Genomic DNA, 13,917 nt, shown 5'->3' with positions numbered 1-13,917 from the left:
AGACCACCAGACCATACCTGAGGTGTGACTCGACCAGGGCATGGTAGGCTGTTTTTGCGGTGTCCAGACCACCAACCTGCTTCATTCGCCTGATGACATGAATGCCAGAGCGTAGCTTCTTGCAGAGTTGGTCAATGTGCTGTTTCCATGTCAGTTTTGAATCCATGATAATGCCGAGATATTTGGTACTATTTTGTGCTTCTATCCCAGGGATTAATATGTTTGTGTCTTTATTTTTAGTAGAGTAGTTCAGCTGAACAGTTTTCTTTTCATTTAGAGCCAATTCGTTTACTGTACAATATAGTTTAGTCATGTTGAAGGTTATATTGATGTTTCGGTTTAAAGTTTCCGTTGATTTGTCGGTTAGTGTGATGACAGTGTCATCTGCATACATTGTGGTTTGGCAGTATTCTTGTAGCTGGTCTGGTAGGTCATTTGTAAGGAGGAGGAACAGGACTGGTCCGAGAACTGATCCCTGTGGTACTCCTCTCCGTATATGTTTCCAATGTTTAATTTGTGAAAGTGCAATTGGCCTGGTCAAACCTGAAAAATATTTATAGTGTAGCTTCGTTGAAAGCCTACTAAGAAACTCATACAGTTGAACCTCGATAGGAAGACCCTCGAAAACAAGTCATCGTTGATAACAAGTGTAATTTTCAAATCCCCTTGAATTTATTTTACCCCAAATCACATGTTATTGCAAACCTCAATAAGGAGTCAACCTTGATAACAAGTATTATTTAATAATCCCCATGAGAGTCTTGTTATCAAGGTTCTACTGTATTATAGCTTTTTGAAAAAGTGTCATGTTCACGTGAGAACAATCCTTAAATTGACCCTTACTCCAGCTGACTTTACTGGTGCCTTACTATGAAAGATGACTTTCTGGTATGAAAAAACTACAGAAACCAATTGATTAATTTTTAGTATAGCGAAAAGTGATTAGTGTGCTAATAGCTAAAAGTACCTAACCTTTTAATATCCTTACTATTTATGTGTATATTTTCATACCCAATACTATGGTTTTGTCAACATTGGCAAGCCTGGGAAGACATTCAAAATGGTGATGGACACGGCTTGGGCCTACACCTGGGTTCCGTCCGTGGAATGCCCCCTCGTCAGCATAGCTTGTGGTATTGTGCTTTACTGTCTTGGTTTCGCTGGTCTTTGGTTTATGTGGCCGATTGGAAGCCAATATTAAAACGTGTTTCCCATATGGCTTAAAAGACATGAAGTATTATACACTAGTCTCCACAAGTTCACTCATTCAATTCAAAGAATCTTTATTTTTTTGTAACATCGAATACACATAAATAGTGCCAAATACAGGCATTGAAAAATGATAAACAAAGGTATCTTAGAATTAAAAATGTAAAAACTAACATTACTTCTTATAACTCATCACAAGAATAAATAGCTTTTTTGATGAAGTATTGCTACAATTTAATCTTGAATTTTTATTTGATGCCTTATCTGTAATGGTTTTTGAAATTTTGTTATACAATTTTGAACCAGCATATTTAGGTTTCTTTTTGAAAAGTTCCAGAGCTTTTGAGAGCTTAATTATAAAGGAGACCTCGAAGAACAGTTTGGAATTCATTTTTGCCAATATCCTACTGATTTTAAAATAGGTTAATTAAATTTATGATACAGGTGATTATTGATTAAGGTATAAATGTATTTTTCAGCCCGACATGAAAGATATGACCACAGTAGATCATCGACTTATAAACCTGATGGCACCAGCTTCAACATTTCCAACACTTATGTTGGATATCTTTCCAATGACTTGTTCTTGGTAAGTTTTATCCATTTTCAATAATCACTAATCTTTTTTATACACTTGATTTAACAAAAATATTATTTGTAGTTAATAGTGCTTTTTTTCAGGGGACTTATAGTAGTAGTGTGTTAACGACACAAGTAGAAAATTTAAGGTGCCAGCCTTGGCGAGTGCATTAAAACCTTCTACAAGTGTCGTTAACACTATTTACGCAAGTTGCATACATTACTTTACCTACGACAGTGTTTTAATTATAAATCACTACTCATTACTTCTAAGAGAGGTTATGTTTTTGTTTAAACCTCTCATTGCCACTGTCAGTGATGCAACCAAACATTGTACCAAACACTAATTGCAGCACTCAACAATTAAATTGGCCTAAACAGCTGATTAGTTGAAGTTCGAATCATTACAATTTTACTTCTTCTCTCTCAATCCTTGAACCTCATTGGTCCGTGTTACTCTGTTGTTTTGACTCTTAATAGTTCAAACAAATTAAAGCAGTAAAACCATATGTAACATCATATACGTTGGGCACAACCATTCAGAACATTCATCAAAGTACGGTACGCAAGAAATTTCAGATTGGTTAGGTAAGTAGGAATTAGTACAAGCAGTCTAGGATATTACCAAAACTAATAAACACTCGGTTTCAAAAATATACTATATTTTCCATTGGAGTTGGCTGCAGCACATGAAGCGGGAGTGGTTACACCATAGTGTATAAATGCTCCCATCAGACTGAATGTATTTACAAACCGCTTAAAAATATGTGAAAAGTTTAAATAATGTGAAAATCAGCCCCAAGCTTGAGTTATAAGTTGTTAAAAAAGTTTCCTGTACATTTTCTCACTATGTTTTTGTTGATGAAATTGTAACATACCTTTGCTCCCCAGGTTGGCCAGATGAATACCACAGATCAGAAGTTTGCAGAAGTCAAACATTTGCCATGGATAAACGCTCTGTATGAACCAGACGGAACCCTAGGGCTAGGCTTAGAAAAACTGTCCCCCGGTGTCACTCCTTTGTTCTACAACATCTACAGACAGAACAAAATTGCTCCAATATTTTCTTTCTACATTAACAGGTATGTTTTCAGTTCACTTTTTTCTGTATAATTTATTGACAATTAGCTATTGATCAATGTGTTACTTTACCTATAGTACAAGACAGTTGTCCAAAAAAAGACCCTAACCTAGAACAAATTAGTTCAAGGATAAACTCTTCTGGAATGTGCTTGGGACACACTCTTAAATATTTCCCGAGAATTCCCAAAAAATGCCACTTCAGCAAAATCTGCCATCCTGGAAAATGGCATCGAAACAAATCATACTTGTGAGGTTTAAGGGAAATTGCTATAACTTCAAATTTATTCAACTTCCGTAAAGCCTTGAAAGTTTGATTTGTTTCGCTGCCATTTTCCAAGATGGCAAATTTTGCTGAAGTTTTTGGGAATTCTCGGTAAATGTTAAGGAGTGTGTCCCAAACACATTCCACAAGAGTTAACTTTTGAACCAATTTGTTCTAGGTTAATCATTATCTGTCCTGTAATAGGCAATTTATTTATATTGGCAACCATACACAAGACAGTTAAAATATTACATAGTGATTTAACATAGATGCACAATGTTTACATAAATCACAGAGAGAATAAAATTGTTTATTGAATTAACAAAGGACAAGAATGTGTACTTGTATAAAAACTACAAAAACATGGAATGATAATACGGTATTATAATAACGACAATTACACTAAATACCATTTGACTTAAAGGTTAATCCAGGCTTGCTTTCAAATGTGCTCGGACCCAGAGGCGCAAGATGTTTTGGGTTTGTTGGGGGTGAAAGCAATAGAAAACATTTTAAATCACGTGACAATGGAAAATCCTCTCCACTCTCCAACTCTCCCTCAAACTCAACAACTATTTTCATAAATATGCACAATTTAATCAATAATATACTATATAACAAAAATAAATTGTGAAAACCTTTTTTTTTGTGGTTTTCTATGGGTGCTGAATAGCCTAGTTACGTCCCTGGCGATGAAATCACTTGATTCATTAGATAAGTGAAAAAACTTGAAACAACTGTTACAACATAACTTAAAAAATTCTAAAACAACTTTATTACATTTAATTACATTACTCATTACATTTAATAAAGTGACAGTGACGCACTACAAGCTCTGTAATCATCTTCCCAAATGAGTTTCATATTATATTTTTTTGCCACACTACCAACTACACACAGCTAAACACAGCATGTTAAAAACAACCCATTTAATGACAAAAATATTAAATATACAATTTACCAAACAGAATTGTCAACTATTTTTAAAGAGTATGTTTCCAATATTTAATTTGTGAAAGTGCATTTGGCCTGGTCAAACCTGAAAAATATTTATAGTGTAGCTTCGTTGAAAGCCTACTAAGAAACTCATACAGTTGAACCTCGATAGGAAGACCCTCGAAAACAAGTCATCGTTGATAACAAGTGTAATTTTCAAATCCCCTTGAATTTATTTTACCCCAAATCACATGTTATTGCAAACCTCAATAAGGAGTCAACCTTGATAACAAGTATTATTTAATAATCCCCATGAGAGTCTTGTTATCAAGGTTCTACTGTATTATAGCTTTTTGAAAAAGTGTCATGTTCACGTGAGAACAATCCTTAAATTGACCCTTACTCCAGCTGACTTTACTGTTGCCTTACTATGAAAGATGACTTTCTGGTATGAAAAAACTACAGAAACCAATTGATTAATTTTTAGTATAGCGAAAAGTGATTAGTGTGCTAATAGCTAAAAGTACCTAACCTTTTAATGTCCTTACTATTTATGTGTATATTTTCATACCCAAAACTATGGTTTTGTCAACATTGGCAAGCCTGGGAAGACATTCAAAATGGTGATGGACACGGCTTGGGCCTACACCTGGGTTCCGTCCGTGGAATGCCCCCTCGTCAGCATAGCTTGTGGTATTGTGCTTTACTGTCTTGGTTTCGCTGGTCTTTGGTTTATGTGGCCGATTGGAAGCCAATATTAAAACGTGTTTCCCATATGGCTTAAAAGACATGAAGTATTATACATTAGTCTCCACAAGTTCACTCATTCAATTCAAAGAATCTTTATTTGTTTGTAACATCGAATACACATAAATAGTGCCAAATACAGGCATTGAAAAATGATAAACAAAGGTATCTTAGAATTAAAAATGTACAAACTAACATCACTTCTTATAACTCATCACAAGAATAAATAGCTTTTTTGATGAAGTATTGCTACAATTTAATCTTGAATTTTTATTTGATGCCTTATCTGTAATGGTTTTTGAAATTTTGTTATACAATTTTGAACCAGCATATTTAGGTTTCTTTTTGAAAAGTTCCAGAGCTTTTGAGAGCTTAATTATAAAGGAGACCTCGAAGAACAGTTTGGAATTCATTTTTGCCAATATCCTACTGATTTTAATATAGGTTAATTAAATTTATGATACAGGTGATTATTGATTAAGGTATAAATGTATTTTTCAGCCCGACATGAAAGATATGACCACAGTAGATCATCGACTTATAAACCTGATGGCACCAACTTCAACATTTCCAACACTTATGTTGGATATCTTTCCAATGACTTGTTCTTGGTAAGTTTTATCCATTTTCAATAATCACTAATCTTTTTTTATACACTTGATTTAACAAAAATATTATTTGTAGTTAATAGTGCTTTTTTTCAGGGGACTTATAGTAGTAGTGTGTTAACGACACGAGTAGAAAATTTAAGGTGCCAGCCTTGGCGAGTGCATTAAAACCTTCTACAAGTGTCGTTAACACTATTTACGCAAGTTGCATACATTACTTTACCTACGACAGTGTTTTAATTATAAATCACTACTCATTACTTCTAAGAGAGGTTATGTTTTTGTTTAAACCTCTCATTGCCACTGACAGTGATGCAACCAAACATTGTACCAAACACTAATTGCAGCACTCAACAATTAAATTGGCCTAAACAGCTGATTAGTTGAAGTTCGAATCATTACAATTTTACTTCTTCTCTCTCAATCCTTGAACCTCATGGGTCCGTGTTACTCTGTTGTTTTGACTCTTAATAGTTCAAACAAATTAAAGCAGTAAAACCATATGTAACATCATATACGTTGGGCACAACCATTCAGAACATTCATCAAAGTACGGTACGCAAGAAATTTCAGATTGGTTAGGTAAGTAGGAATTAGTACAAGCAGTCTAGGATATTACCAAAAATAATAAACACTCGGTTTCAAAAATATACTATATTTGCCATTGGAGTTGGCTGCAGCACATGAAGCGGGAGTGGTTACACCATAGTGTATAAATGCTCCCATCAGACTGAATGTATTTACAAACCGCTTAAAAATATGTGAAAAGTTTAAATAATGTGAAAATCAGCCCCAAGCTTGAGTTATAAGTTGTTAAAAAAGTTTCCTGTACATTTTCTCACTATGTTTTTGTTGATGAAATTGTAACATACCTTTGCTCCCCAGGTTGGCCAGATGAATACCACAGATCAGAAGTTTGCAGAACTCAAACATTTGCCATGGATAAACGCTCTGTATGAACCAGACGGAGACCTAGGGCTAGGCTTAGAAAAACTGTCCCCCGGTGTCACTCCTTTGTTCTACAACATCTACAGACAGAACAAAATTGCTCCAATATTTTCTTTCTACATTAACAGGTATGTTTTCAGTTCACTTTTTTCTGTATAATTTATTGACAATTAGCTATTGATCAATGTGTTACTTTACCTATAGTACAAGACAGTTATCCAAAAAAAGACCCTAACCTAGAACAAATTAGTTCAAGGATAAACTCTTCTGGAATGTGCTTGGGACACACTCTTAAATATTTCCCGAGAATTCCCAAAAAATGCCACTTCAGCAAAATCTGCCATCCTGGAAAATGGCATCGAAACAAATCATACTTGTGAGGTTTAAGGGAAATTGTTATAACTTCAAATTTATTCAACTTCCGTAAAGCCTTGAAAGTTTGATTTGTTTCGCTGCCATTTTCCAAGATGGCAAATTTTGCTGAAGTTTTTGGGAATTCTCGGTAAATGTTAAGGAGTGTGTCCCAAACACATTCCACAAGAGTTAACTTTTGAACCAATTTGTTCTAGGTTAATCATTATCTGTCCTGTAATAGGCAATTTATTTATATTGGCAACCATACACAAGACAGTTAAAATATTACATAGTGATTTAACATAGATTCACAATGTTTACATAAATCACAGAGAGAATAATATTGTTTATTGAATTAACAAAGGACAAGAATGTGTACTTGTATAAAAACTACAAAAACATGGAATGATAATACGGTATTATAATAACGACAATTACACTAAATATTATTTGACTTAACACGTTCGCTGCTGAGCGCTAGATGCCGGGACGGCGCCAGTTGCTGAACTAACGCTCGGCCGCTGCGTAACATTGCCACCGATACACTGAATTACAATAAAAACAACAGTAGTTATACTGGATGGCAATGTTCTGCAATAAAACTGGCTTTGGATATAGTACTAAGTGATTCTGATAGATAGCAGCACTACCCAGGTTACAGTCGTTAAAGTAGTATCGCTATCCAGCAGGAAAGAGGTAAAACAAAGCCCTGTTCCAAACGACCCAGGTGGTGACTTGGGAAACTATATTTTTTATTGTCAGAAAAGTACGTCCCCACGAGCTGCAAAGAAATATAGAACGCTTGTGACGTGCTGGCTTATCCATAGCAACGTTAAACAACAATGAACGGTGACGTTCTGGAACGTTCTTAGCTCCTGGCGCCGTGGCCCGGCTGACGTTCCAGAACGTCCGTAGCAGCGAACGTGTTAAAGGTTAATCCAGGCTTGCTTTCAAACGTGCTCGGACCCAGAGGCGCAAGATGTTTTGGGTTTGTTGGGGGTGAAAGCAATAGAAAACATTTTAAATCACGTGACAATGGAAAATCCTCTCCACTCTCCAACTCTCCCTCAAACTCAACAACTATTTTCATAAATATGCACAATTTAATCAATAATATACTATATAACAAAAATAAATTGTGAAAACCTTTTTTTTTGTGGTTTTCTATGGGTGCTGAATAGCCTAGTTACGTCCCTGGCAATGAAATCACTTGATTCATTAGATAAGTGAAAAAACTTGAAACAACTGTTACAACATAACTTTAAAAATTCTAAAACAACTTTATTACATTTAATTACATTACTCATTACATTTAATAAAGTGACAGTGACGCACTACAAGCTCTGTAATCATCTTCCCAAATGAGTTTCATATTATACTTTTTTGCCACACTACCAACTACACACAGCTAAATACAGCATGTTAAAAACAACCTATTTAATGACAAAAATATTAAATATACAGTTCACCAAACAGAATTGTCAACTATTTTTAAAGAGTATGTTTCCAATATTTAATTTGTGAAAGTGCAATTAGTCTGGTCAAACCTGAAAAATATTTATAGTGTAGCTTCGTTGAAAGCCTACTAAGAAACTCATACAGTTGAACCTCGGTAGGAAGACCCTCGAAAACAAGTCTTCGTTGATAACAAGTGTAATTTTCAAATCCCCTTGAATTTATTTTACCCCAAATCACATGTTATTGCAAACCTCAATAAGGAGTCAACCTTGATAACAAGTCTTATTTAATAATCCCCATGAGAGTCTTGTTATCAAGGTTCTACTGTATTATAGCTTTTTGAAAAAGTGTCATGTTCACGTGAGAACAATCCTTAAATTGACCCTTACTCCAGCTGACTTTACTGGTGCCTTACTATGAAAGATGACTTTCTGGTATGAAAAAACTACAGAAACCAATTGATTAATTTTTAGTATAGCGAAAAGTGATTAGTGTGCTAATAGCTAAAAGTACCTAACCTTTTAATGTCCTTACTATTTATGTGTATATTTTCATACCCAATACTATGGTTTTGTCAACATTGGCAAGCCTGGGAAGACATTCAAAATGGTGATGGACACGGCTTGGGCCTACACCTGGGTTCAGTCCGTGGAATGCCCCCTCGTCAGCATAGCTTGTGGTATTGTGCTTTACTGTCTTGGTTTCGCTGGTCTTTGGTTTATGTGGCCGATTGGAAGCCAATATTAAAACGTGTTTCCCATATGGCTTAAAAGACATGAAGTATTATACACTAGTCTCCACAAGTTCACTCATTCAATTCAAAGAATCTTTATTTGTTTGTAACATCGAATACACATAAATAGTGCCAAATACAGGCATTGAAAAATGATAAACAAAGGTATCTTAGAATTAAAAATGTAAAAACTAACATTACTTCTTATAACTCATCACAAGAATAAATAGCTTTTTTGATGAAGTATTGCTTCAATTTAATCTTGAATTTTTATTTGATGCCTTATCTGTAATGCTTTTTGAAATTTTGTTATACAATTTTGAACCAGCATATTTAGGTTTCTTTTTGAAAAGTTCCAGAGCTTTTGAGAGCTTAATTATAAAGGAGACCTCGAAGAACAGTTTGGAATTCATTTTTGCCAATATCCTACTGATTTTAAAATAGGTAAATTAAATTTATGATACAGGTGATTTTTGATTAAGGTATAAATGTATTTTTCAGCCCGACATGAAAGATATGACCACAGTAGATCATCGACTTATAAACCTGATGGCACCAGCTTCAACATTTCCAACACTTATGTTGGATATCTTTCCAATGACTTGTTCTTGGTAAGTTTTATCCATTTTCAATAATCACTAATCTTTTTTTATACACTTGATTTAACAAAAATATTATTTGTAGTTAATAGTGCTTTTTTTCAGGGGACTTATAGTAGTAGTGTGTTAACGACACGAGTAGAAAATTTAAGGTGCCAGCCTTGGCGAGTGCATTAAAACCTTCTACAAGTGTCGTTAACACTATTTACGCAAGTTGCATACATTACTTTACCTACGACAGTGTTTTAATTATAAATCACTACTCATTACTTCTAAGAGAGGTTATGTTTTTGTTTAAACCTCTCATTGCCACTGTCAGTGATGCAACCAAACATTGTACCAAACACTAATTGCAGCACTCAACAATTAAATTGGCCTAAACAGCTGATTAGTTGAAGTTCGAATCATTACAATTTTACTTCTTCTCTCTCAATCCTTGAACCTCATTGGTCCGTGTTACTCTGTTGTTTTGACTCTTAATAGTTCAAACAAATTAAAGCAGTAAAACCATATGTAACATCATATACGTTGGGCACAACCATTCAGAACATTCATCAAAGTACGGTACGCAAGAAATTTCAGATTGGTTAGGTAAGTAGGAATTAGTACAAGCAGTCTAGGATATTACCAAAACTAATAAACACTCGGTTTCAAAAATATACTATATTTGCCATTGGAGTTGGCTGCAGCACATGAAGCGGGAGTGGTTACACCATAGTGTATAAATGCTCCCATCAGACTGAATGTATTTACAAACCGCTTAAAAATATGTGAAAAGTTTAAATAATGTGAAAATCAGCCCCAAGCTTGAGTTATAAGTTGTTAAAAAAGTTTCCTGTACATTTTCTCACTATGTTTTTGTTGATGAAATTGTAACATACCTTTGCTCCCCAGGTTGGCCAGATGAATACCACAGATCAGAAGTTTGCAGAACTCAAACATTTGCCATGGATAAACGCTCTGTATGAACCAGACGGAGACCTAGGGCTAGGCTTAGAAAAACTGTCCCCCGGTGTCACTCCTTTGTTCTACAACATCTACAGACAGAACAAAATTGCTCCAATATTTTCTTTCTACATTAACAGGTATGTTTTCAGTTCACTTTTTTCTGTATAATTTATTGACAATTAGCTATTGATCAATGTGTTACTTTACCTATAGTACAAGACAGTTATCCAAAAAAAGACCCTAACCTAGAACAAATTAGTTCAAGGATAAACTCTTCTGGAATGTGCTTGGGACACACTCTTAAATATTTCCCGAGAATTCCCAAAAAATGCCACTTCAGCAAAATCTGCCATCCTGGAAAATGGCATCGAAACAAATCATACTTGTGAGGTTTAAGGGAAATTGCTATAACTTCAAATTTATTCAACTTCCGTAAATCCTTGAAAGTTTGATTTGTTTCGCTGCCATTTTCCAAGATGGCAAATTTTGCTGAAGTTTTTGGGAATTCTCGGTAAATGTTAAGGAGTGTGTCCCAAACACATTCCACAAGAGTTAACTTTTGAACCAATTTGTTCTAGGTTAATCATTATCTGTCCTGTAATAGGCAATTTATTTTTATTGGCAACCATACACAAGACAGTTAAAATATTACATAGTGATTTAACATAGATTCACAATGTTTACATAAATCACAGAGAGAATAATATTGTTTATTGAATTAACAAAGGACAAGAATGTGTACTTGTATAAAAACTACAAAAACATGGAATGATAATACGGTATTATAATAACGACAATTACACTAAATACCATTTGACTTAACACGTTCGCTGCTGAGCGCTAGATGCCGGGACGGCGCCAGTTGCTGAACTAACGCTCGGCCGCTGCGTAACATTGCCACCGATACACTGAATTACAATAAAAACAACAGTAGTTATACTGGATGGCAATGTTCTGCAATAAAACTGGCTTTGGATATAGTACTAAGTGATTCTGATAGATAGCAGCACTACCCAGGTTACAGTCGTTAAAGTAGTATCGCTATCCAGCAGGAAAGAGGTAAAACAAAGCCCTGTTCCAAACGACCCAGGTGGTGACTTGGGAAACTATATTTTTTATTGTCAGAAAAGTACGTCCCCACGAGCTGCAAAGAAATATAGAACGCTTGTGACGTGCTGGCTTATCCATAGCAACGTTAAACAACAATGAACGGTCACGTTCTGGAACGTTCTTAGCTCCTAACGCCGTGGCCCGGCTGACGTTCCGGAACGTCCGTAGCAGCGAACGTGTTAAAGGTTAATCCAGGCTTGCTTTCAAACGTGCTCGGACCCAGAGGCGCAAGATGTTTTGGGTTTGTTGGGGGTGAAAGCAATAGAAAACATTTTAAATCACGTGACAATGGAAAATCCTCTCCACTCTCCAACTCTCCCTCAAACTCAACAACTATTTTCATAAATATGCACAATTTAATCAATAATATACTATATAACAAAAATAAATTGTGAAAACCTTTTTTTTTGTGGTTTTCTATGGGTGCTGAATAGCCTAGTTACGTCCCTGGCAATGAAATCACTTGATTCATTAGATAAGTGAAAAAACTTGAAACAACTGTTACAACATAACTTTAAAAATTCTAAAACAACTTTATTACATTTAATTACATTACTCATTACATTTAATAAAGTGACAGTGACGCACTACAAGCTCTGTAATCATCTTCCCAAATGAGTTTCATATTATACTTTTTTGCCACACTACCAACTACACACAGCTAAATACAGCATGTTAAAAACAACCCATTTAATGACAAAAATATTAAATATACAGTTCACCAAACAGAATTGTCAACTATTTTTAAAGAGTATGTTTCCAATATTTAATTTGTGAAAGTGCAATTAGTCTGGTCAAACCTGAAAAATATTTATAGTGTAGCTTCGTTGAAAGCCTACTAAGAAACTCATACAGTTGAACCTCGATAGGAAGACCCTCGAAAACAAGTCTTCGTTGATAACAAGTGTAATTTTCAAATCCCCTTGAATTTATTTTACCCCAAATCACATGTTATTGCAAACCTCAATAAGGAGTCAACCTTGATAACAAGTCTTATTTAATAATCCCCATGAGAGTCTTGTTATCAAGGTTCTACTGTATTATAGCTTTTTGAAAAAGTGTCATGTTCACGTGAGAACAATCCTTAAATTGACCCTTACTCCAGCTGACTTTACTGGTGCCTTACTATGAAAGATGACTTTCTGGTATGAAAAAACTACAGAAACCAATTGATTAATTTTTAGTATAGCGAAAAGTGATTAGTGTGCTAATAGCTAAAAGTACCTAACCTTTTAATGTCCTTACTATTTATGTGTATATTTTCATACCCAATACTATGGTTTTGTCAACATTGGCAAGCCTGGGAAGACATTCAAAATGGTGATGGACACGGCTTGGGCCTACACCTGGGTTCAGTCCGTGGAATGCCCCCTCGTCATCATAGCTTGTGGTATTGTGCTTTACTGTCTTGGTTTCGCTGGTCTTTGGTTTATGTGGCCGATTGGAAGCCAATATTAAAACGTGTTTCCCATATGGCTTAAAAGACATGAAGTATTATACACTAGTCTCCACAAGTTCACTCATTCAATTCAAAGAATCTTTATTTGTTTGTAACATCGAATACACATAAATAGTGCCAAATACAGGCATTGAAAAATGATAAACAAAGGTATCTTAGAATTAAAAATGTAAAAACTAACATTACTTCTTATAACTCATCACAAGAATAAATAGCTTTTTTGATGAAGTATTGCTTCAATTTAATCTTGAATTTTTATTTGATGCCTTATCTGTAATGCTTTTTGAAATTTTGTTATACAATTTTGAACCAGCATATTTAGGTTTCTTTTTGAAAAGTTCCAGAGCTTTTGAGAGCTTAATTATAAAGGAGACCTCGAAGAACAGTTTGGAATTCATTTTTGCCAATATCCTACTGATTTTAAAATAGGTTAATTAAATTTATGATACAGGTGATTTTTGATTAAGGTATAAATGTATTTTTCAGCCCGACATGAAAGATATGACCACAGTAGATCATCGACTTATAAACCTGATGGCACCAGCTTCAACATTTCCAACACTTATGTTGGATATCTTTCCAATGACTTGTTCTTGGTAAGTTTTATCCATTTTCAATAATCACTAATCTTTTTTATTCACTTGATTTAACAAAAATATTATTTGTAGTTAATAGTGCTTTGTTTCAGGGGACTTATAGTAGTAGTGTGTTAACGACACGAGTAGAAAATTTAAGGTGCCAGCCTTGGCGAGTGCATTAAAACCTTCTACAAGTGTCGTTAACACTATTTACGCAAGTTGCATACATTACTTTACCTACGACAGTGTTTTAATTATAAATCACTACTCATTACTTCTAAGAGAGGTTATGTTTTTGTTTAAACC

General features: G+C 34.7%; 1 protein-coding gene across 1 annotated transcript; it reads left to right on the top strand.

Annotated features, from left to right (window-relative positions):
• The first annotated feature begins 1,060 nt into the window (after positions 1 to 1,060).
• On the top strand, positions 1,061 to 5,327 carry LOC128982152 (lysosomal aspartic protease-like). Its single transcript, XM_054401210.1, has 4 exons — positions 1,061 to 1,133; positions 1,689 to 1,798; positions 2,680 to 2,870; positions 5,318 to 5,327. The coding sequence occupies exons 1-4, from the start codon at positions 1,061 to 1,063 to the stop codon at positions 5,325 to 5,327; spliced, it is 384 nt and encodes a 127-aa protein (XP_054257185.1).
• Positions 5,328 to 13,917: the final 8,590 nt, after the last annotated feature.

This window comes from Macrosteles quadrilineatus, unplaced genomic scaffold, assembly GCF_028750875.1.
Source record: "Macrosteles quadrilineatus isolate MER2022 unplaced genomic scaffold, UCM_ALF_1.0 Scaffold_140__1_contigs__length_277083, whole genome shotgun sequence".
Lineage (NCBI taxonomy): Eukaryota > Metazoa > Arthropoda > Insecta > Hemiptera > Cicadellidae > Macrosteles > Macrosteles quadrilineatus.
The sequence above is the reverse complement of the archived record's forward strand: the minus strand, read 5'-3'. Positions and strand labels throughout refer to the sequence as shown.

Coding starts and splice junctions, on each gene's coding strand:
- LOC128982152 (XM_054401210.1), top strand. CDS start 1,061: ATGGTGATGGACACGGCTTGGGCCTACACCTGGGTTCCGTCCGTGGAA. Junction 1,134..1,688: donor CCTCGTCAGCATAGCTTGTG/GTATTGTGCTTT, acceptor TGTATTTTTCAG/CCCGACATGAAAGATATGAC. Junction 1,799..2,679: donor TTTCCAATGACTTGTTCTTG/GTAAGTTTTATC, acceptor TTTGCTCCCCAG/GTTGGCCAGATGAATACCAC.